Source organism: Nansenia antarctica, assembly GCF_963989245.1.
Source record: "Nansenia antarctica genome assembly, chromosome: 20".
Classification (NCBI taxonomy): domain Eukaryota; kingdom Metazoa; phylum Chordata; class Actinopteri; order Argentiniformes; family Microstomatidae; genus Nansenia; species Nansenia antarctica.
The window spans coordinates 6,888,185-6,912,742 of NC_137693.1; the positions used below are offsets into that span (position 1 = coordinate 6,888,185).

Sequence of the window (24,558 nt, forward strand, 5' to 3'; positions counted from 1 at the left end):
TTTAAGTTCATACGAGCTGAAAAATGATCCATACTGTACAAACAACCAAAACATGGCCGCAAATCATAAACTCAAACAAAGATAACTCACCTTTGCCATAATATCAGCGTATGCCATGTACAGATAATCTGTATCAAGTTTACTGTAACAAAGAGAAAACAAAGAAGTTACTGTAAAAGGCCACGTCGGGCCAAGGTGTGGGAGGTGCACTGTAAAAATGTGGCGGTGAGAATTGGCCAATCTCACCTCTTCTCTGTGAGAGCAGTCCGGCTGAAATGCAGAATGAGCTGGTGAAGGGGATCCGGCTTGGTCTCCGTCTCGTCCTCTTCTTCCTCCTGTTGCTCCATGGCTTTCTGTGACAGAGAGGTGTGTGTAGAAAAAAAACAACAACACTGGTAGACAATCACTGCAACCAAATTCAAGTTTATTCTTCATATGCACAGGTCGCAAATGGTGCAACCAAACGCTAACGTCGCGAGCTAGCTCTCAACATTGCAGCGAAATACACACACGCAGAAGAAAAAAAAACTACAAAACAATAACACAATAGGCCATATTCAGTCTGTAAGGTCTGCTATAGAGCGCTCACTCACAGACAAATCGTTGATCATCCTGTCCTCAAAGGAGTACCCCTCCGTATGGATCCAGTTGCGTTTGTACCCTTCCAGGAACATGTTGGAGGCTCTATGCCTAATGAGCAGGCAAAGTAAAGAGGTACGTTTTCTTACATAGATGTTTGCGGTTGTATTGTGTGTGTATTAAGTGTGTGCAGTGTGTGTGTGTTTGAACAGAGTATAGATGGCTGTAACTGTCACCTGGGGAGGTTGTAGAGCGGCGTCATCCTGAAGCAGGCGACCACCGCCTTGCGTCTCTGCTTGGACAGCAGTTTGTGCCACACCATCTTTTTCGACTTGAAAGGGTGCTCCGTCTGAGTGAGAGAGGAGTGGTTTGAGGAGAGACAGAAGAAAGAGACCTTTTCTCTGTTTCATTTTAAGTGCCCTAACTCAAAGTTTAGAGAGCAGCTGTATACATCCACGTGCACGCACACAGGTAAATCAAGTAAGTGTGTCAAGTGTGGGATCACCTGGATGCCTTAGTGGGTCTGGGAGAGTTCTGTACTCACCACCTCAATGTGATAAAGCACAGCAGACACCTCCTGCACTCTCTTCACCACCTTTTCAGGAGAGTCGCAATCCTCTGCTTTCCCTGCCATGTCCTTATACAAGGCCATCTGCCAGCGCATGGACGGGTTCTCTACCTACAGTCAACACACACACAAACACACTGCAGCAGGAGAACACACCGCAGGACGCTGATGGACAGCAGCAACAGCAAAAACATCAACAGCAACAACAGCAACAACAACAACAACCACAACAGCAACAACAACAACAACAACAACAACAGCAACAACAGCAACAACAACAACAACAGCAACAACAACAGCAGCAACAACAACAACAGCAACAACAACAACAGCAACAGCAGCAACAACAACAGCAGCAGCAACAACAACAACAACAACAACAGCAACAACAGCAACAACAACAACAGCAGCAACAACAACAACAGCAACAACAACAACAACAACAGCAACAACAGCAACAGCAACAACAACAACAGCAACAACAACAACAACAACAACAGCAACAACAACAACAGCAACAACAGCAACAACAACAACAGCAGCAACAACAACAGCAACCACAACAACAACAACAACAGCAACAACAACAGCAACAACAACAACAGCAACAACAACAGCAACAACAACAGCAACAACAACAACAGCAACAACAACAACAACAGCAACAACAACAACAGCAACAACAACAACAACAGCAACAACAACAGCAACAACAACAACAGCAACAACAACAACAGCAACAACAACAACAACAGCAACAACAACAACAACAACAGCAACAACAGCAACAACAACAACAACAACAGCAGCAGCAGTAGCTGCAGCAGCAGCATATGGGTAGCAGACCAGCCTAATCGTACCTTGCCTTGAAGATGCAGGTTGGCTTGCAGGAACTCCCTCACTTCCTCATCTGTGTCTCTCTGTAAGAGGAAATACTTATTTGGTCATTTTCACTTTTTGATATTCATTTTGGACATTATTTGAGGAATAACAGTACACAACAGTGGCAAACCAGTACAGCATCTACATTTACATTTGCATCTACCACATTTCAGAATCAGCTGTCAGAAACATGGTGGGATGGAAATATTACTCTGTAAGTAAGTAGCCTTGAGAACTGATGGTTCTCGAGCCTAATGGCCCATAAGGTAGGAACCATCTCCTGTTTCCATAGCGTGAGGTGGCTTGATGTACAAGTACACCCCCTGGAGCTGGTAGGTTGCAGGGTCTTACCCCCAATCCGACCCTTAATGCTGAGTGCCAAGCAGGGAGGCGTCGGGTACCATTTTTATAGTCTTTGGTATGACTTGGTCGGGGAATCGAACTCACAACCTCCCAATCTCAGGGTGGACACTCTAACCACAACACCACTGAGCTGGTACTCTTCAATTTAATTTAACAAATAATCAAAAATCAACTTAAGAATGAAGGAAATCCTTTCACATATCAGATGAGGAGTGCACCATAGTCTGCATATTCACAGGCCAACACTGCAGAAGTTATTATGGTAGTTCTTAGAGAGGACAGTGGGCACACTACCAAAGAGTAGCGGATCTTGGCTAGGTTGATAAGCTCCTGGTCTGCAGGGGAGCACATGTTGAGGCCGATGGGGAGCATCTTTTTCAGGGCAGCCACAATAAGTGAAGTCTGCACTGAGTAACGGTCTCCCCTTCTCTTCTTCTTGGTACGCTCCACGTCCGAGCCGCCGGCCTGGGGAGATCGGGGAGGGAACCAAAAAGGCATTACACATCATCTTCTACTTGGTTTGGAGCCACAAGAGACGTGCGAGGCACTGTACCACTGTACCACAAGCCATCAAATGAACACTGCTTAGCATTGAACCCGTGACAGCCCTGGTTCAATGCCACTACATTCACTAAATCACTACAGTACATGATGTTCCCATAACAGCCCCTGGTCTACCACTTTCCCATAATGCTAAGCATCATTGTGAATATTACTGCAACAAAGCTGAGACTACTTCTACAAGTCACATGACATAACATTTAACAGCACGGCACGAAGAAGTTCGACGAAAATACCTCTCCACCTGACGGCTGTGTGAAAATGGGGAAAACAAAAAATTAAGTTCGGAAAAAAAATAAACGACAACCTGTCAACGAGCTTCGGTTTTACTGAAATAAAGATGCACTGACTCTGAACACGAGCGTCCTGCAAACTACAGCACTAAAACCATGCTCTCGTCATATCATCGTACCAGCTATCAAGCCCAGATGCGACCACTTCTGATTTCACTGACTTCATTAACTGCGTAAAAATGTCCCCCCCCCCCCCCCCCCCAACTGTACTTGCTTGTCAAGCCTGGACCTGTCACAATACCAGGAATATAACCTACTGTCATAGCAGAAGAGAGACAGAAGTTACGCCTCCCGAAACCTTCAGCACAGGCCCATAAGCCCCCATAACAGCACTTCAATGTGTCGCTAGTGAACTAACACAGCATAGTAAACCTGCTGCACAGTTAACTTTCATTCAACAGATTCTAGCTCACCGTCTACCACCTAGGATCCCCATGGATGTCCGAACCATAATTATAACTGCTAAACTCTTTACTGCTAAGGGGTGGGGGGGATAGTGATGTCATTCCTTATTGTAAAGGACCGGGGGTGGGGTGGGTGCTGGGGGGTGGGAGGTGGTGGTGGGTTTTGGGGAGGACAACTGGAAGGACAATACAGTACAGTCTGTAGGAGAGGAAATCAATGAAACGGCACAGATAAAAGCATGCAGACACACATTCTCAGCATTCAATTGAAAACGATTGGTTAAAACGAAAAAACAACCATCTATGTTTCTCATCTCTTAGTGCTTCTTCTTTGTTTGTTGTTGTTGTTGTTGTTGTTGTTGTAGTTGCAGCCGCTCCACCATGTGAAGGATGAGGGTGTTACATGGTGTTGGAGAGTAAAAAAGCTCCAGTTGAAATACACGCAGGTTGTTGTTAGTAGCATCATGTTGATGGGAGAGAGAGTCAGACTAAAGAGAGGTGTTACCAAAACGAGCAAAATCACACGAGGAAAAACAAAGACATGTCCGTGGGAGGTACGTCCCGTCGCTCCTGTGCTCTCCTCCCGCTCTCCTGTCCTGTTTATGTAAGGGCACATTACTGTCTGTTGTCTGCTCCCCCTGACTTCATCCTGCAAGCTCGTGAGTGTTAACACTGGATGTCCGTGAGTGTGTGTGTGTGTGTGTGCGTGTGTGTGTGTGTGTGCGTGTGTGTGTGCGTGTGTGTGTGTGTGTCTGTGTATGTGTGTGTGTGTGTGTGTGTGTGTGTGTGAGTGTGCGTCTGAGTGTGTGTGTGTGTGTGTGCGTCTGAGTGTGAGTGTGTCTGAGCGTGAGTGTGAGTGTGTGTCTGGGTTTCCGTTAACCGGCAATTACCGGTCTTTGTCCGGTAAAATTTGGTGAAGTCCGACAAATTGAAAAGTCGTCGGACATATTGTCCGGTGAAAATAATTCCCTTTGAATACAATTCGCTAAAGCTGGCTGGGTGCGTTCGTAAACACGCTCTGGAAATCCGATCAGCACTCGCGGAACGCCTCTCGTCCAATCGAACGACTCGGTCGCTCTGTGACATCGAAGCCAGCGTGCGCTCCGGCGCTCTCAGAGCGTGTTTACGAACGCACCCCTAGAAGTTTCCAGCCAGCTAGCTGAAGCTGCTACACACACCAGGGCCATGGCGACCGAACGGCAAGTTAAACAACATACTATAAAAGTGACATTGTTTTACTCATTACTCATACGTTTGTTGTCATTCGGCGGTGCTAATAGTCGCTTTCTTTTTAAATTTATTTAATTTATTTTATTTTAGCAGTTTCCCCGAAAGTTAAGTGTTTGTTTTTATATCACTATTTGCACTTCTGGTTAGATGCTAAACTGCATTTTGTTGTCTGGTACTTGTACTCTGCAATGACAATAAAGTTGAATCTCACCTAATCTAATCTAATCTAATCTAAAATAATCTAAAATAATCCCATCACTATTACTCCCTATTTTCATCAGTGTTTCAATCCTTGAATCTGTGATGGAAATCAAGCAAAGCCACTTCAAGTCTCCCCACCACTGACAGCGCTGGGTGTGCCTTTCCTTACACTCTCGGTTATTCCCTGTGGATTTAAAAAACGGTGTTTTGGTTTCTATAATGTGGTCTATTCTCAGTGTTGACGAGCAGCTCAGGGGGCTTTGAGATGGCTAACAGCTAATTAAAGGAGTAATTCCACTCAAAAGGGTAGAAGTAAGCTGACTGTCTGTCTGTCTGTCTGTCTGTCTGTCTGTCTGTCTGTCTGTCTCTCTGTCAGTGTGCTGGACTACCTATGACTTCCATGGTACCTGGGAACGCGTTGTCGGAGAGAAACGCCCTCTGTACAAAGGACCTACTGACCAAAATCCCTGTTCCCCGTAGCCTACATGCTTGCACTGTTACTGTTCAATAAAATGTTATACATCTAGACATTGTGGTATTTCTTTATATACGTATCCCAGACTGCCTATCAATTGTTTCTCAATAAACAGTTATGTTCTTCCCATTGTCATACTCCCGAGCTAAACGAAATGCCTTCCCAACCAGCGAGACTTATAGAAATGACGTTGTTTTATTGATTTAAAAAAAAAAAAGGGTAAAACTGTAAAGAGAAAATAGAAAACTCACATTAATCCCAAACAATTTAACAAACTTCAGTTAACGTAATGTGGAGTCCGTTCATTGATCGATGCTGTCTGTTCAGTTCCCAGTGAGGCGCCCGTTCAGCGCTGGATTTGACGCATGGCATAGCGCGCATGCGTCAAATCATGTTATATTATTATATATTATATAGCTCGCATCTAATCGTATCGGATGAGAAATAGACATTAAATGGCATATATAGGCCGCTACACAACAGTAATCACCGCGACAAACAGCTATATTAGATTTGGAGAAAAAAAATATATGATTTTGGAAAAAAAAAAACTTATTATATTTTAATATGATGACCGGAATATATCACGTTTGTCCGGTAAATCGAATTCTTCCCGGACACGATGTCCGACGGCAAATTTTTCTAACGGAAACCCTGGTGTGTGTGTGTGTGTGTGTGTGCGTCTGAGTGTGAGTGTGAGTGTGAGTGTGTCTGAGCGTGAGTGTGAGTGTGTCTGAGCGTGAGTGTGAGTGTGAGTGTGTGTGTGTCTGTGTCTGTGTGTGTGTGTGTGTGTGTGTGTGTGTGTGTGTGTGTGTGTGCGTGTGAGTGTGTCATATAGCATGCTGAGGTTGGCCATGGGAGTGGAGATAACAGAGGACCCCACAGTAATGGCCACCTCACAGAACAGGAAAGGATGCAAAGCCCTAAGAACAGAGAATGTGCCATGGTAAAATGCACTGAAGGACTATGGGGAATCTGCTGTGGTGAAATGTGGAAAAAGAGATTCGTGTAACTACTGTGTGGCTATTCATCTGAGGGGGTGTGGCTATTCATCTGAGGGGGTGTGGCTATTCATCTGAGGGGGTGTGGCTATTTATCTGAGGGGGTGTGGCTATTCATCTGAGGGGGTGTGGCTATCCATCTGAGGGGGTTCTTCACCATGCAAAAGGAAATGATTGCGCCTACCGATGGTAAAGCAGCATCGCTAGTTATGCTTGTTGTGTGTGTGTGTGTGTGTGTGTGACAGAGAGAGAGAGAGAGAGGGAGGGAGGGAGAGAGAGAGAGAGAGAGAGAGAGAGAGAGAGAGAGAGAAAGAGAGAGAGAAAGAGAGAGAGAGGGAGAGAAAGGGAGAGAGAGAGAGAAAGAGAAAGGGAGCAAGAGCAAGAGCGAGAGGGAGAGCGAGAGAGAGAGAGGGAGAGAGAGAGAGGATAGAGTACGGTATGTGAGAGTGACAGGATTGTCGTAGTGCCAGAGATAAATCCAGGCAGATTCAACTGCGTCTCCAAACTCGTACTTCACTGCAAGGAATGTGTTATGAATAAGGCTAGTTGAGAGGAAGGTGGGTGGAAAGGTTTTTAGGGGAGATTTTAGAAGAGAGGTTTGGGGTGAGGTAAAATCAACAGATTGAGAACATTCTACAGGGAGGGGTACTAATATAGCTTTTTCCAGAGACCTGCTTCAGTCTAGTTAAATTCAATAGCATCAGGTCATGGGTTAAAAAAGAGTGGTGGGTGGGTGGGTGGGTAGAGACTGGAAGGATACAGTGTATGAGTATGGAAACTAAACAAAAGCCATGACTCTGACATGGCGGCTACAGGGAGGAGTAGTGAACAGTTGAGCACAGAGAGGGGGGGACAAACAGCACCCCCTGGTGGGAGGGAGCTGCGTTTACAAAACGCTACAGATCAACCAATCAACCTCCAGCAAGAAAAGAAAAAGAAAAAGACATGGAGGGAGGACTCCCAACTCAACTACAAATCAATACAACTAAAAATGCAAAAAACTCATTGGCAGGATGATGGCACCGTGCTCCCCACCGCTGACTAAGGGCCTGGGGGGTGGAGCCTAGTGCCATGAGCCCGACTCTACGGCAGAGTACTTTCATCAAACGCCTTCCAGACTCCCCCCCTCACACACTGGCAGGACGACTGCGGGGGGGCTCACTACCAGGGCCCGCCCCTTCGTCCGAGGGTGCGATATGTATACGTGTATATATATATATATGAGATATGGTTGCAAATGTCTGATGGGAAATGGTGACGTTAGAATTATAAGGTTCTATCTCCATTTTTGTCAAAATGTAGTTTTTTTACATAATCTGATCCATTAGGTGTTTATTAATGCCTGTGTGGTGTTATTTTTAAAATGTTGACATTTTTTTAGTTAGTAATTCATAAAATACAAAGGTTCCATCTCACAAAACATAAAGGAATGTAAAAACTTTGACGCTCAATATCTCTGAACTACCCTAGACGGAGATAGAACCGTATCATTCTAAGCTCACGAAAATGTGTCCTCACTTCTTCTGGCTGGCTGGCTGTCTCTACCTCACGCCCTCTGTCGAAAAACAGTCTGTTTATGTAGGTAGATGTTACGTACGTACGCGAGCGCATCAAGTACATTTATGGGTGAGATATTGAAAGCGGTCTAAACTGGGGAGATTGTGTGTCACGGTCTCGGTATGTGGGCACGGGCGTGTTAATGGTGGGTAGGATGTTGACAGTGGAACCGGATCCAAAGAGTATCAGTGACTGCTAGAAAGTATTTTTTTAATTCCGACGGATTAGCGTTCTATTTCTACGCGCCGGTATGCACCGATATAAACATGACGGATCTTGGACTTTCCATTGGTTGGTTCGCCGCAGCGCAAAGGATTAAGTCACTGAGAGGACATCAACAGCTGCTTCTAACAGTACACGCTACATATTTGTTACTAGTTTCAACTATGGGTGTTGTGTTGTGTGTGAATAATGTATGATGAGTGTTTGGGAGGTGCTAGTGTGTCCTGGGGTGTGTGTCAGCCTGGTGTGCCAGTGTGTCGAAGGGGTTGATGAAAAGCCCCCCCAAAACTGAGGTGCCATGCGGTCAGCACAGCGGTCGTGCAGAAACAAAGTCTAACCTCTGAGTCCCCGCCCTAGAATACCCAGCGTCAACACACAAAAAAAGAGGACAAGGGACAGTCAGAGAGAGAACAACGGTTAAGACACCGGAGATAACTACTAGAACACACTAATGAAACATACTGTATGCTGCCTGTACTGTACTGGAATACAGTGGACATGAAAAAAAAAAAAAAGCAATTCTATAATATTCTACAGTCAAGAGTTTTGACGCTAGTCCTCCGACACACCATACCTGGTGAAGATCATGGGCTTTGAGATGGGAAAGAGATGCCTTTCTGTCTCTGTTTTTACAGTTGGATTATTGTGAAGGATTGAATATAAATGATCTTATATAATATAAAAATACCATGCTACACAGATAAAGAGTTTGCATAGGAAACACCAATTTTCAAAGGTACGTTGCCCTCAACATGGTTACCTGTACAGTAGGTTAGGAGGATATCATACATTATTTGAGAAACAAGTACCGTAGGTGAAAACAAAACATTATAGATTATAATATTTTAAGTGAATTCAAAAGTTTGAACAAAGTTGCAAAAGAATATGTTTTGTGTAAACTGCTGCAGCGACAACTTCTACCATTACTCTGACAAACTAAGCAACCAAATCTGCAGAAATTCAAATTCTACCAAAATATGTTTAGGTCAGCCTTGTCCATTCTAAGATGTTACAAAAGACTCAAATCTATCGACAGCTGTCTTAAACTGTCAATAAAAAGTACAGTCATTGATTGGTCTCATTAGCCTCGGCTGCCCTATTCTTCAACAGGACATCTGTCATATGTGACCGCAGCTGGTGAAACCGGGAACAAGTTGGCAGCCGATCAAATGTTCAGACTTTTATTCTGAAAAATGTAAATACATTTCAATATTGTTGAAAATCAAAGACACTCTCTAAGAGTCAACTAAGCTTGTTTTGTGAGCCTGCTAACAATGTAAAGTAGTGTTATAGTTAACTAGGTAGTAGTGGGGATTACTTACCGAAGCCTTTGCATTGCAATATTTTGGCTTGACTGAGTCATTGATTTTCAACAACGTTGAAATGTATTTACATTTTTCAGAATAAAAGTCAGAACAATTTGATTGGTTGCCGACTTGTCCCCGGTTTCACCAGCTGCGGTCACATGATACCTATGTCAGTGTGTTACAGCATAAGAGGGACCAGATGGTCTGTCCTGTAATGGCCTCACCTTGCTCATCTTGCTCTTGCTGTCAGCAGTGAGGAAAGACATGTTATTAATCTCATTCATCACTACAAAGTTCTGCTCCTCTCGCTTGAAATTCTGCAGAGACATAAGAGAGAGAGAGAGAGAGAGAGAGAGAGAGAGAGAGAGAGAGAGAGAGAGAGAGAGAGAGAGAGAGAGAGAGAGTGAGTGTGGGAAGGAGCATGAATCAGGACAAACCATGAAAGTAAAGAAAGAAGTGTATAGTCATATCTATTTCAAGGGAGCATACTCACATGAGATTTGGACCAGAAGATGAAGACCTCTCCGACCATTCGGAACAGCTCCTCTGCATCTGGGTCTGGGCATGTCAACCACCTCGCCCTGCAGAACGGTGGACAATCCAATTTACCCTTTGCACTACTGCTGTTTACAAATACTACCCTTGCACATACCATATTTCTGCACATTGCACATACTTCTTTTTGACATAACCTCTATTATACATCTGTACATACCATACTGTACATAGCTACCTTAACTGTACATAGCTCATAACTGTATATACCTCTAACTACCGTACCTATCACTATCACTGTTTATCATGTTTTACATCACTATTTGCACTTCTGGTTGGATGCTAAACTGCATTTCGTTGTCTGGTACTTGTACTCTGCAATGACAATAAAGTTTAATCTAATCTAATCTAATCTAATCTAATCTAATCTCTTTAGTGTTCCAGTAATCAAGAGACAGCTCATCGATACGCCACATGTAAGCAGAGATGTTGACATGTACAGTATCTGTCCTGTACCTGTTATTGTCCACATAGCGGATGAGGAGTGGGTAGAGGGCGTACAGGTCCCTGCAGAGCACAGCAAACTCATCCCTGATGGTGCCGTCCTCCTCGTCTCCCTCTGACTTGCCCTCCATGCGCAGGTGGTCCTCCTCCGCCACCACCTTCCCCGTGCGCTTCTTCAGCTTCTCCATGGTGGGGATGAAGTGGGACTTGAGCATCTCCGGCTTGGCCCTGCTCACAATAGGCTGGGAGAACACTAGGAACACAGGAAATAAACATGGTAAGAATAGAAACATGGTCACATCCAGGGATGTAGCGGTAAAACAAAACAACCTGGATTGGTCATCATGAACACCATGGACTGAACAGGTGGGTAATAATAATAATAATAATAATAATAATAATAAATTACACTTATATAGCGCTTTTCTAGACACCCAAAGACGCTTTACAAACTGAAAAGATCGAGTAGTAAAATAAAAAGAAAGAAAAAAATTTGAAAGTAAGAAAGTATATCGGTCTAATTCATTTTTAGATTACTAAATCTAAATGTCTTTGTAGGACAATCTACTCTGTACAGTGCAATTACACCTAGATTTCGGGCGGGGAAGCGGCAAACAAGCAACGCCAACGTGCTCGCATTTTTTTGAAAAGTGGTAAACCGTCATGCAAATAAAATTGACCGTCCTAGCAGAAAAGGTGGGTCAGCTGAGTGGGTCAGAAAAGGTGGGTCAGCTGAGGACAGCTGAGGGGTTAACCCTCCGATACATCACTGGGAAATCTCCACACACAGCTGTCGCGCTTCGTAGAAACCCTCACCGGCCAGGCGTTTCATCCACGAGGCCTCGTCGATCCCCAGGTTGTTGACCACGATCTTCATGATGCTGCCCAGGAGCTGGTTGAGGTGCTCGGAGGTGACGTCGGTGCAGATCTGGCCGTCCAGGTCGGGGAAGTTCTCCACCCCCTTCTCCCACCAGCGAGGCAGGTAGTTACACAGCATGGGCAGCGTGATCTCGATCACGTGGGGCATCTCTGTGTAACGGGCGCCCGACTCCGCCAGGTCCCCGATCTCTTTCAGCAGAATGTCGAGCTCTGGAATGTCCGGGCACAACTCGTGGACCTCGCTAGGAAGACCCAGGACTACGGAGAGAGTGGACGAAACGAGAGAGTGAACGAATGAGAGAGTGAGTGAATGAGAGAGTGAGTGAAGGAGAGAGTGAACGAATGAGAGAGTGAACGAACCGAGAGAGTGGACGAACGAGAGAGTGAGTGAAGGAGAGAGAGAGAGCTTTATGAGAAAGAGAGTGCAGGGAGAAGAGAAAGCACTGAAAAAAACCTCAAGAGAGACCACATGGTAAACTCACTGGCTCTTTCTCTAGGAGTCTTGGTGGTGTAGACTGAGAAGGCGTTGAACTCGTTCAGGTTGGGCTCCAGATAGGCCACAGGCATGGCCGCCGCCAGGTGAGCCAGACACTCGCCCAGAGCAGGCCTCTGTCTGCAGGGCAAAAAGACAAGAACAGGGTCAAATTTAAGACCTTTTTAGACCTTTTTTTAGACCTCTTTGAATATAACTTTAGACCTATTCGCGACACCATGTGATAGCTATTTGTCATCCTCAAGTTGATGAAATTAGGGATTTCACTGCCATACAGACAAAACAGTCTGAAGGATAATTAATATAAAATAAATATTGGTTCCAGCTTGATTCATTTCCACGTAAATAGATGTGGTCGGACTGATTTCCTTGCAGGACAAGCTAATCTCATTTTTAAGACCTAGCACCTCATTTTTTGGACCTAACTGAAGTGTGAGGCCTTTTTAGGCCTTATAAAACGGATTGCTGGATTTTAGACTTTACGGCTTTTTAAGACCAGCGCGGGAACCCTGCAAGAAGTACACACACACACACACACACTCACAGGTGACCCATGTCTCCATTGCTGTACTGTCACAAACACACACACACACACACACACACACACACACACACACACCCAGCTTCAGACTCACCTCTCAACATGGGGGTTCTTCACCGTGCCCAGGGAGTAGATGCTGCACATGATACGGTAGCAGGACATCTGGAGGTCATCCACTGAGTAACAGCAACAGAGACGTGGTTAGTGAAGTCAACAAGGAACACATCCCTTTGAGAGAATGAGAGTAGAGAGTAAATATCACATGAACCTCACGGACGCTGATATAACGCATGGACATGACTCACGCATGACATCATCTCCGAACTGGTGCTGAGCGACGTGGTCGAACAGGGAGGTGAGGACTGGGAGCAGAGCTATGGTAGTGTAGTTGATGTTCTGAGACACGCCTTTCACCTGCTGTAGAGGGAATTGTACAATACCACATGATACCCGAGACGGTTCAGGTGGAACCTAAAACAGAGCTGAGATTCCTGCCTGTTCCTGTCAACACGTTGGCCATACCTGGTTGCCTTTAGACACCTTGCCGAGCTTGAGGTTCTCCACCATCTTCTCTACGTCGTCAGCTGCGCCCTCGAAGAAGCCTCTGAGGCCCGCCTTCACAATCTCAGGACCAGACTTCATCACTGTCCTGAGGGACACAGAGCAGGGACAGAACAGGAGTGTGTGTGTGGATGTAGCAGGGTTCCTACAAGTTTCGAATTTAAGACCTTTTTAGACCTATCATTTTCTACCTATTGGCGACACCATATGATAGCTTTTTGTCATCCTTGAGGTGATGAAATTTCACTTCCATACAGACAAAAAAGGAAGCGAATTGGATTTTTTTGGGTTCCAGCTTGATTAATTTCCGCGTAAATAGATGTGGTCGGACTGATTTCCTTGCAGGATCTCATTTTTAAGACCTGATTTTTAGACCAAATAACTGAAATTTGGGACCTTTTTATGCCTTTGGAAATTGGAATGCTGGATTTCAGACTTTAAGCCTTTTTAAGACCAGCGCGGGAACCCTGATGTAGGAGCACATTTCAACAAAGTGAAAACAGAATGATCATCATCTATCATTACCTTGCATCAAGAGATCGTGCCAGGATGTGAAGACAGTTGACGATTGCGGAGGCGTCCGTTCCTATACAAGGTACATAACGTCACTTGGTTATCATAAAGGAAACAAATACGGGTATTTCTTTTGGATTTATCTGCCAAAGGAATTATTAACACAAATACTGTAATGGAGGGGAAACAAGCTAAGAAGATGGAGCTCTGGGTTACTGAGACAGAGAGGCAGGTGGGGTAGAGACACACAGTAAATGGAGGACAGGGCAAGAGATGAGGAAACAAGAAATATGAAGAATGACTGGATTCAGCAGAACCATGCAGATTTCTTACCAAAGAGAGAAACTCTGTGTCTCACCAGAGCAGCCATTTTACAGAAGATACTACAACAGGAGGAGAAATAAATGGAAAAGGAAAGGCAGGGGGGGAGGGAGTGAATGTTGAACATAAAGCCAGAGGGACAGGAGATTGCAGTACAGGTTGCTAAAGAGTCAAACAGCATAAACCGTAAAATGTGTGTGTGTGTGTGTGTGTGTGTGTGTGTACGTGGGGGGGGGGGGGGGGGAGAGAGTGAGAGTGGGAGAGAGAGAGCGGGAGAGAGAGATAGGGAGAGAGAGATAGGGAGAGAGAGATAGGGAGAGAGAGAGAGAGAGCGGGAGAGAGAGATAGGGAGAGAGAGAGCGGGAGAGAGAGAGAGAATTACCTGGCAATCATCTCTTTCTCCTTATTGGAGGAATGTCCTCCACTACCCAGAAGCTTGGCAGGAGTAGACAGGAAGTACAAACAGTGGTTTTTGAAGTACTGGTTGATCAGTGGCAACAGGATCTGAGACACAGGGAATCTATGATCACATCTGTTCTTTTTTCACCAGTAATATGCTGAGAGAAACCAATCATGTATATCCCCCCCCCCCTTCTAGAAGTATCTGGACACGGCGATGCTCTCACCTTTGCAAAGAATTTGATTTCCTGCTCATGAGGAGACTTCTCCACTCGACCACTGCTCACCACAGCCTCTGAAAATGTTTTCATTGTATAACAGTTTAGAATAGGCCACTCTTAACATAATTACGTTTTTCCAATTTCTTTAAGTTCAGAATAGATTTCAAGATCCTTCTGCTTGTTTATAAAGCTCTTACTGGCACAGCACCAGAATATCTGAAAGTCCTTTTGCTAGAATATCAGCCCAATAGAGCTCTCAGGTCTTCTGACGCTGGTTTTCTCTGTGTACCACATTTGGTGAGGCTGCATTCTCATTTTATGCACCCAAATTGTGGAATGCACTGCCAGTTTACATTCGGGATGCAACCTCAGCAAATATGTTCAAGTCAAGACTAAAAACCCATCTTTTTAATATTGCCTTTTAATGACTAAATAATTCAATTATGATTATATAACGATTGGAACACTTTGAGCTGCAACGTTTGCAGGAAAAGCGCTTTACAAATAAAAACGTATCATTATTATTATTGGCTATCGTCCATTCTCCTCCCAGAGCCCACAATACCAAGATGAGCGATGAATTCCTGGGCGATGTCCATCCACTTCAACAGCTTCTGCAGGAAACCGTAGGCAAAGCGCTTCTCAATAGATGAAGTGTCTGACTCCATATCTTTCAGACCCCTAGAAACAATGTAAAAACACGAGGTAAAAACATGATTTCATCCATGCCTGATTCATTCACAAATACAATCAGTTTCCTCTTACCTTGTGACGGCATATCCATTGATTTGAAGAAATTCGAGCAGCTCGCGAGCCTTTTCTCGATCTCGGGCCTTTTCTTTGGCCGTCAGGGTGTCATAGGGTACTAGCAAAGGGTGCGTGCCTCCTCCTACATACACAGTTAAAACACAGAACACAGAAACAGCGATCAGTCTATTTCCTGTAGACTATTGCGTCCCCACTTTCTTCTCTGCGGTGAGTGACCTAGTGGTGGCCTAGCGGATAGAGTTGGACTGGTGAGCAGAAGGTCATGAGTTCAAACCACCACTAGTGTGCCCTTGAGTAAGGCACTTAGCCCTAAGTTACTCCAGGGAGACTGTCCCTGTAATCTCCAATTGTAAGTCGTTTTAGACGTGTCTGCTAAATGGTTCCCACCTGGCCCCACATCCTCTACACAGCAGTCGGGCTGCCCGATCACGTCTCTTCACAACACTGGCTCCCCGCTGGTGGAACGAGCTCCCCACGGCCGTCAGAACGGCTGAGTCACTACCCATCTTCCGTCGTAGACTGAAGACCCATCTCTTCAGGTTACATCTTAACTGCTCCTCCTGAGACATCTTCTGACCCTCACCACTAAAGACACCCGCTTTCCCCTCTACTGTGTCCCTAAGAACTTCTATTGCCCCCCTTGTACTGTTTCTCAGTTTCTCAAAAAAATAAAAATAAACGTTTTAGTAGAAGGCGATAGGGAGAAGGTTTTTTCTTCTATCAGTGGCCCCGGGCCTGAGCTAGATTACTCTTCCTGCAACGAATGGTGGATTGCTGATTCACATGCTTAGTATTCAAATGTATTGATTGTAAGTCGCTTTGGAATAAGGCGTCTGCTAAATGCCAAAAATGTAAATGTAAATGGTTCAAATGTAAAATGTCCCTCACCTTTGGACTGCAGTTCCATCTTCTTCTTCCGACCCCAGGTGTTGTGATAGTTCTCTGCCAGTTGTTCTGCCATGGACTGGAAAAAAGAACACATCATGGTAAGATTGATCAAATGAGGGCATTATATCAATGCATATTGTATCCAAATTGAGACAGATGGTCCAAAAATGAGAGTCATACCTGAAGTTCTCTTGACAATGCCATGTGACCGATTTCAATGGGCTGGGGACTGTAGCCATGGCTGGGGTCGTAAGTTGCCTGAAATACAAAAATCGTTGTGAACATTCAATCTATTTTTGTTGTCTATCGTTGAAAGGTTATGTCTCCTTTCCGATCTGTTCTTTGTCTTCTTCACTCTACCTGTGCGGTCTGCGAGATCTTACGAGACGACGCCGCCGCCTTCTTCTTCTCCGTCTTGTCTTCCTCTCCGTCCCTCGCCTTATCAAGAGTCCACTCCCACGCGACCATGGCCTTGACCGACTCTTTGATGGGCCATCTGTAAATCTCTTTGTCCTATCAGAGAAGGAATCATTACGTCAAAAACAGGGACAGAGGGAACAAGAGTAGGTATAAATTACCCAGAGGTCTCTAGTGATTGACAGAAATGAGTTTGCTGTGTACTGTGAGAGATTGATGACCCTCGTCTCTTACCTTCTCTGAGAATGTCTTGTATGGTCTGAGCATGGGATGAGTTTTGGAGTTTTCATCCAGCAACTCACCATATGTCCAGTTGTTCTGGATCTGTAGATGGACAGACATACAGCACAACATGTACCAGATACAAACACCAACTCACTACCAAGCACAACAATTATTTAGTCAAAACAGATGTCGATTGCACCACAGCTAGTCATTGTTTCTGTGGAAGACCGACCTTTTCAAAAGCCCATTTGTCGTGTGTGTATTCAGCATATTTGTTGATGAACCCATCCAATCTCTCTGGGATGATTGTACTGCAATTGAGAGATAAATTATTATTATTATTATTATTATAATTATTATTAGACCACATTTCAGACGAGTACAACTGGGTCAAGATATACAACTTCCTCTAGTTAAAGGCAGAGGACACCATTGAATATTTATGAAGAACATGAAGTCTCTAGGCAGCTGTTTTGAGTTTTGTCTTCTAGCTCTCACTTTGTGGTCTCCACTGGTTTGGGATCGAAGTTTCCCTCTGCGTCCACTAAGGCTTTCTTCTCAGTTTTGGAGGAGTAGGTGGCATCGACATAATCTGGAGGTATGGCCCCAGCTATAGCACATATGCACGGCATGGCAATTTTGAACAGCTCCGCATCAAATTTCTGAAAAGAGAAACGGGAGACAGTGAGATCATTATTCACATTGATCAGTCAATGTTTGTCTGATGACAAAAGGTGTCAATGTGCTGTATCTGACTGCATTGTAACAGTCTAACCTTGTGAGCCAGTGACTCAAAGATGCCCCAGAAGAGTTTGCGGGTGAGATGCAACTCCTCCTCTGATGAGATCCCAAAGTTGCCCCAGCCATTGGGCAAGCAGTAGTACTTCCAACAACGCTCATAGTGATTGGTCAAAAGCTGTAACCCAAACAAGGAAATCGGCACCATGTCTTATTAATACATCACTTTGTATTGTTTTTTGCAATTGATTTTAGGAGTTTTTAAAGTGATGTCCAAACCTTAAGTGGCATTTTGGCATATTCATTCAGAATTGGCACATCAAACACCAGCCTTCTCAACAGGTGCTGGAGCATGTTCGGTCGTAGATACCTGAGAAATCGAGATGAAGAAAAACACATGTAAATAAGACATTTAAGCAATAGTTAAACATCTCACTAAAAGTTCCCTCTACCATAACAACCAGTTAACAATGAACAATGAAGCATAAACCGCATGAGAAGGAGGAGGAGACGGACAGACAAAATTACCTGCACAGACCCATGAGACACTCCTCAATGACGTCCCTTTGGGCCTTGGTGAACGCACGGCCGCGAGACAGCCTGTAGATGGTGTGCAGCATGGAGTCGATCATGATGGCCCGGTGGTCCGTGCCGGCGAAGAGAGGGGCACACTTGGTGATGAGGGGCAGCACGGCCAAACACAGGTAGCGGTTCAGCGCCAGGGCCATCTCTGTGGTGCAGAAAGCAGCCTGGTGGAGGAAGGGGAATACAACCGTCACTGAGGAGTATTTGATATATATGTGTGGTGGCCTGCACTTATATAGCAGGGGGGGGTGAAGGGGCGAAGGCGGGGGATGGGCTGGGATGCGTGCATGTTTATGTATGTGTGAGGAGCTCCGGAGGCTGACAAGACAAGACAGTGGGAGGAGAGAGAGGGAATAATAATTCTGCTGACAGTTGTGTTTAGTGGTGTCTCACTCCTACATAAAGGCAGTAAAGGCCTACTGTTGTGCAATCAGCCTTTTTGATTGATTGATTGATTGAAAACTTTATTAGAAGATTTGCAGAAGTAGGTACATGAAAGTACATATTACATACAAGGTCAACTAACAGGATAAAAACCCAAGAAAGCCACTGGCTTATTTCAATTGGGGTCCTTCATCCTCCGTAAGTAAATGCTCGTTACCATGGAAGCAGAGAATGTTCAGTTCTCACCGTGTCCAGTGAGGCAGCGGCCCTCATGTCAGGCAGGAAGCCCACCTCCAGCACGTGAAGCAGGAAGTCCTGGTTGTCGATGCCGTACACTCTGTCAAGGAACAGAACCTGGGGTGCCTTGTGGTCAGGCACGAAACTGGCAGACATCTTTGGTTCGATGATGCTGTTGTCTAGACACCACAAAAGGCAGAGGGGTGGTTGAAGAGTGAGGAAATGTACCAACATGACAGTTTTCATTGAATCCAAACGATCTCCTCTCACTCACCTTTTCCGAACGCAGGGATCTGGACGGCCAGACTGATGACTCCCACCAGATCCTCCAACGGGACCAGAGACCTCAGGATGGCCCGGATCCTCAGAGCCTCGCCCTTCCCAGCCTGGATCAGCTGTGGGAAGGCAACAAGAGCAACTTTTTAAACTTTTTTGGGGGGTATTTCTGCTTTATTGGGATAGAGACAGTAGAGACCGTAGAGATTGGGAGGAAGGATGAGTGGGTAGGCCGGAATCGAACCAGGGACCCTGCGATCACACGGCATGCGTCTCAGTGAGCTACGCCACCCAGGTGCCCCAGACAAGAACAGCTTTAACACTCTACCACCATTTCATTAGACATCTGAATGATTTTTTGGTTGACTGTTGTTTCCTTGTTGGCATCAGAGAATGAATGAATGAATGAATGAATGAATGAATGAAATGAAACATTATTTCGAACATGATTTAAAAATAGAAAAAACTAATAACCAATAACGAAAAGTACAGGTATCACTGTTCGAAAGGGAGTAGGATGAAGCCTAAGCTTATCATGTCCTACCCCTTTCCATCACTTCCAAGTGAGAACAATAATACGGTACTTAAAATTATATAATCCATTAATTAATACATAAATTACAGTATCCACAGTACTAATCATTTTCCATTCTTAATACTGAAAGAACAAATAACAAACATCAGTATCTGCAATGTAATACAAAAGAGAGGGCAGACAGTACGTGAGCTTAGAATTATAAGGTTCTATCTCCGTCTAGGGTAGTTCAGAGATATCGAGCGTCAAAGTCTTTACATTCCATTATGTTTTGTGAGATGGAACCTTTGTATTTTATGAATTACTAACTCATCAAAACATCAAAAATGTCAACATTTTAAAGATAACACCACACAGGCATTAATAAACACCTAATGGATCAGATTACGGAAAAAAACTCAATTTTGACAAAAATGGAGATAGAACCTTATAATTCTAACGTCACGAGTACTTACATGCATCTCTGGTGCGCAGCGTCCCAGCAGGTCGATGAGAGCAGAGTAGAAGGAGATGATGGCGTTCCCCAGGTGAACCTTGTTCTCCTCATGCTGCCCATCCTCCCCACCAAACCTACCAGAAAAAATAGAAAAAAGATGCAAACTCTTTCAAAGGAGGTAATAGACCTATCGGTAAGCCATGCCCCCTTTGAAAACTCAGACAAACAAACAGCGCTCGCTCAAATTCTTCACTGACAGTGACTGACTGACCGACCGTGACTGACTGACCGACAGTGACTGAATGACATTCAATGACTTACAATGGCGGGAGTTCAAATGTCTGATTTACAAGTACGGTAAGTAATGGACATGTTTTTTTTAAAGATGACAAGAATATTTTGTCTAGGAGCTTTTCACCATCAGATATTAGCGAGTTGTTTCTCCGAGTTGTAGTGACTTTTGCTGTGATATGATTGGACAATTTCTATTTTGGGGGCGTGGCTTAGCGATAGGTCTATTCTCTGGTGTCCTGTTACACTTCCAAAGAGAATGCATTTACATCCCCCTGCAGTTCACACAAGATCCCACTGGTCCTTACATCTGCATCATACGTCTGTCTTTCTTGACCGTGGGTCCGTCCCGGGCAGGGTCCTCTGAGATCTTGATGGCCTCCTCTATGGCGGCTAGCAGGCCGTTACCCCCCTCCCCTCGCAGGGCGGGGCCGAAGCACTCGGGCCTACGGATGAGCAGACGCACCACCACGTTGGCGTTCTCCTCCACACTCTCTCCTACGGGGGGTGGAGGGGAGGGGGGGGGGGGGGGGGGGGTAGAGAGCCAAACCATGCTCAGTGATGGAAGGAAAACTTAAATCCAAACATCCAATACAGCCAGTATGATATTCCATAGTTATGGGCATTCAAAGAACACCGACCGTTGACGAAAACAGCGAAGCGGAGGAAGTCCAGGTATTTCTCCCCGCCGCAGGGGTTCCAGCCGATGTCGGGGTAACCCTTCGCTAAGAGCATGGGACAACTCTGCAGGCCGCAGCCAGCCAAGTACTTCACCACCTGGAGGGAAGGAGACAAGGTGACAGAGAGAGAGAGAGAGAGAGAGAGAGAGAGAGAGAGAGAGAGAGAGAGAGAGAGAGAGAGTGAGTGAGTGAGAGAGAGGGATAGAGAAAAAGACAGGGTGACAGAGAGAGAGAGAGAGAGAGGGATAAAGGGAAGAAGTCAGGATGACAGAGAGAGAGAGAGAGAGAGAGAGAGAGAGAGAGAGAGAGAGAGAGAGAGAGAGAGAGAGAGAGAGAGACATACAGAAAGACAGAGTGTGAAATGGGCAGTGTGCGATGCTACTGCCTAAGAGAATGTGCCGGTGGGTTTTGCAGTGTGTCCCACCTTCTCCAGGTCTTGCTCCTGCAGGGCCAGAGCCAGCTCGTTGTTATCAATACAGGAAGCTGCCGCCACGTCCAGGGGGGTGGAGCCTCGCATCCCTGAAACACATCCCCCAAATATTCACTGTCAACACACAGTAATAGAAATAATAACATAATATATATGTTATTTAGCTGACGCTTTTATCCAAAGCGACTTAGATTGGAAGATTACATCTTCAGTATATACGGTACAGTCCCCCTCTACCAACTGAGCCACAAAAGGAGGACCACAAAATTATAGTCAACTTGGGGTTCAGTGTCTTGCCCAAGGACACCTCGACAGGTGGCCTAGCCAGGGATCGAATCGCCAACCTTGCGATCATTAGACACCGGCTCTACCTCCTGAGCCACAGCCGCCCCCCGAGCCCCACCCATTCCTCACCCAGGCCAATGCCACTGTTCTGAAGGAGGTAGCTGAGGTGGTCGAACATGGACCGCTGGTTCTGACGGCTGATCCGGCAGAAGTAGCACAGGAAACGACAACAGTTGGTCACCATGCGAGGGAACCTGATCTCCTGCAGAGCAAAAAAAACATTGAGTGAGTGAATGCATTGATTAGTAGTCTGGTTGTTTAATATGCAAACAGGTTTGGACATGGTTAACACATTACATTTACATACACGTCCATGCAGAGTATGCACAGCTTGACACGGAGCATACCCTGTACAGTATGGACTTTAAAGGCATTAACGGCATATATTACAAAATCCACACTATACCTTGGAGTCACCACCACCCAGGACGTTGACCATGACTTCCATGACGGTCTCGTGCATGCCCAGGGCACGCATCAGGTTGGGATGCTGGTAAAACACTTTGTTGCTCATTATGTTCCTGAAGGGAGAGACACAAGACTCATGTTGATTATCAGTTCCTACTATTTCATATCATAATAATAATAATAATAATAATAATAATAATAATACATTAGACTTATATAGCGCTTTTCTAGACACTCAAAGACGCTTTACAAACTGAAAAGATTGAGTAGTAAAATAAAAAGAAACAAAATAAATAAATAACAGAAAGTATAGGGGTCTAATACATTTTTAGATTACTAAATCTAAATCTAAGTGTCTTTGTAGGACAATCTACTCTGTATACTGCAAGTATATCTAGATTTCGTGCGGAGAAGCAGCGAAAACAAGCAACGCCAGCGTCCTCTCCCTCTCGGCATTCATATAAACTAGTAGATACCAATATTCCATACAGCCCTGGCTTACTACTCTAATACACAGGCCAATGATTTGGTCTATGCCATTTAGAAGACGGTTTAAATCTTAAGTGATTTACACTACAATACATTTTTGTGTATATCGTCCCGGCAGGAATCGAACCCACAACCTAAGCGTTATTAACGCCATGCTCTACAGTACTGAGCCACACAGCACCACAGTGTACTGACCCGATACTCTGGATCATGAGCCTCTCCTCCTCTGGGCCCATCTGGACGATGAGCAGCGAGCGGATCTGACCCAGACACTCCAGCAGGTCCATGGTGTCCTGGACGGACACGGCGTTGATGGTGTAGGCCTTGGGCAGGGCCCGGATCAGCTCGCCCAGCCCGTCGTACTGCCTGTGCAGCAGACTGAACATCAGACGCACCAGCTCTGGGTTCTGGATGAAGGACTCCTGGGCCCAGTGGATCATGGTGTGGGAGATGAGCTCCTGGAGCGTGCCTGGAGTAGGGGGGGGGGCGGGGGAGGGGGGTCAGGTGAAGAGATGTAAGCTACGTGAGAAGACAGGCTTGTGAGAGGGATAAGATGCATTGCAGCCCACAGAAACAATCTATGACACGTTCTAGTCTTTTGGTCCGCATGTCGGCAACCAATCAAAATGTTCAGACTTTTCTTTCGAAACAGGGAACTATGTTTCAACATCGTTGAGAATCATAGCGCAAACTCGCTAGTCGAGCCAAAATACTGCAACGCAATGGATTCGGTGAGTAATTCCCACTGCTACTTAGTTAACAATAACACTACTTTACATTGTTAGCAGGCTCACAAAACAAGCTGTGTTAGTTGACTTGTCATTAGTTGTCATTGATTTTCAACAACGCGGAAATGTATTCACATTTTCCGAAGGAAAAGTAGGATTATTACATCAGATCCCGGACTAAAGCATTTGCGGACCAAAGCATTAGAACATGTCACATTTAAGATTAGATGAGATAAGATCAACTTGGACACACAGTGCTGCTGTATAAACAGTTCAAACCAACATAAACATACGTACACTCCATTTAACATTGCACATTGGTCATTCATACACATCATCAGATTCATTTCCTAACGTAACCCACTGGCTTGCTGCTCCTGTTTGAACAGATCCGTCTGTGCATTCAGACAACAGAGAGACACTCACTGGGTTTGGTCTCTTCCACCGGTTCTGGTTCCTCCTCCACCTTCTTCCTGCGGAAGTTCCTCACCCTCGCCACCATTCTGACTAATCTTCCACGGAGAGAGTTGTCCACCTCTTCCTCCTCCGCCTCCTCTTCAATATGCACACCTGAGGGTGGAGGACAGAAGAGATGATACGGTAGTCTGTTGAGATGAAAACGGTATGCGTGTGTGTGTGTGTGTGTATGAGAGATCCTCTGTTCTGTTGGTGTTGCTACTGTATGCATCAGTGGATACCATTCTTCATTCCATTCCATGCGATACAATGAGCCCGTCCTCCATTTTCTACCTCTACCAGCCCCCCCCCTCCCCCCCTGGCTATGGCTGTAAGGTTGACTAACCACAGTGAGACAGCAGTGAGTTGTGAAAAGCCAGCAGGCCGTTGCGGACATCGTCGGGTACAACGAACTCGTCCTCCTCCGTACAGTTCTTGAAGTTCATAAGCATGTTGACCTGCACATCAATACAGGACAACTCAAGTCAGTTGTTGTTATACAGTATGCTGTTCAAAGGAGGGTGCTACACTCATGGTTCCAATCACATGGGGTTTGCGGGGAAGGGAGGGGGTGGGGGGCGGCAAGCACCCCCATCAAATCAAATCAAATCAAATTTGATTTGTATAGCGCATTCCTCACAAAATGTGACCCAATGCGCTTCACAAAGAGCA

At 45.3% G+C, this 24,558-nt stretch overlaps 1 protein-coding gene across 1 annotated transcript in view; it reads right to left on the reverse strand.

The window, feature by feature from the left end:
• Positions 1–24,558, reverse strand: part of LOC308174565 (ryanodine receptor 1-like) — a gene marked incomplete at both ends in the record, with an annotated part of 70,640 nt that overhangs the window by 19,960 nt on the left and 26,122 nt on the right. Inside the window, 42 exons of the mRNA XM_080549661.1 lie at positions 91–142; positions 247–353; positions 594–690; positions 816–928; positions 1,124–1,258; positions 2,008–2,067; positions 2,687–2,857; positions 8,675–8,689; positions 9,868–9,960; positions 10,137–10,224; positions 10,655–10,895; positions 11,459–11,779; positions 12,004–12,134; positions 12,650–12,731; positions 12,861–12,972; positions 13,078–13,204; positions 13,642–13,702; positions 13,963–14,012; positions 14,333–14,454; positions 14,577–14,644; positions 15,136–15,251; positions 15,336–15,459; positions 16,227–16,302; positions 16,407–16,484; positions 16,587–16,739; positions 16,878–16,967; positions 17,101–17,179; positions 17,367–17,530; positions 17,644–17,784; positions 17,886–17,976; positions 18,135–18,355; positions 18,822–18,991; positions 19,087–19,207; positions 20,079–20,193; positions 20,659–20,848; positions 20,992–21,127; positions 21,455–21,549; positions 21,875–22,007; positions 22,212–22,326; positions 22,898–23,171; positions 23,857–24,000; positions 24,233–24,344. Coding sequence (XP_080405787.1) covers positions 91–142; positions 247–353; positions 594–690; positions 816–928; positions 1,124–1,258; positions 2,008–2,067; positions 2,687–2,857; positions 8,675–8,689; positions 9,868–9,960; positions 10,137–10,224; positions 10,655–10,895; positions 11,459–11,779; positions 12,004–12,134; positions 12,650–12,731; positions 12,861–12,972; positions 13,078–13,204; positions 13,642–13,702; positions 13,963–14,012; positions 14,333–14,454; positions 14,577–14,644; positions 15,136–15,251; positions 15,336–15,459; positions 16,227–16,302; positions 16,407–16,484; positions 16,587–16,739; positions 16,878–16,967; positions 17,101–17,179; positions 17,367–17,530; positions 17,644–17,784; positions 17,886–17,976; positions 18,135–18,355; positions 18,822–18,991; positions 19,087–19,207; positions 20,079–20,193; positions 20,659–20,848; positions 20,992–21,127; positions 21,455–21,549; positions 21,875–22,007; positions 22,212–22,326; positions 22,898–23,171; positions 23,857–24,000; positions 24,233–24,344 — 5,184 coding nt within the window. The remainder of the gene's footprint in view (positions 1–90; positions 143–246; positions 354–593; positions 691–815; positions 929–1,123; positions 1,259–2,007; positions 2,068–2,686; positions 2,858–8,674; positions 8,690–9,867; positions 9,961–10,136; positions 10,225–10,654; positions 10,896–11,458; positions 11,780–12,003; positions 12,135–12,649; positions 12,732–12,860; positions 12,973–13,077; positions 13,205–13,641; positions 13,703–13,962; positions 14,013–14,332; positions 14,455–14,576; positions 14,645–15,135; positions 15,252–15,335; positions 15,460–16,226; positions 16,303–16,406; positions 16,485–16,586; positions 16,740–16,877; positions 16,968–17,100; positions 17,180–17,366; positions 17,531–17,643; positions 17,785–17,885; positions 17,977–18,134; positions 18,356–18,821; positions 18,992–19,086; positions 19,208–20,078; positions 20,194–20,658; positions 20,849–20,991; positions 21,128–21,454; positions 21,550–21,874; positions 22,008–22,211; positions 22,327–22,897; positions 23,172–23,856; positions 24,001–24,232; positions 24,345–24,558) is intronic.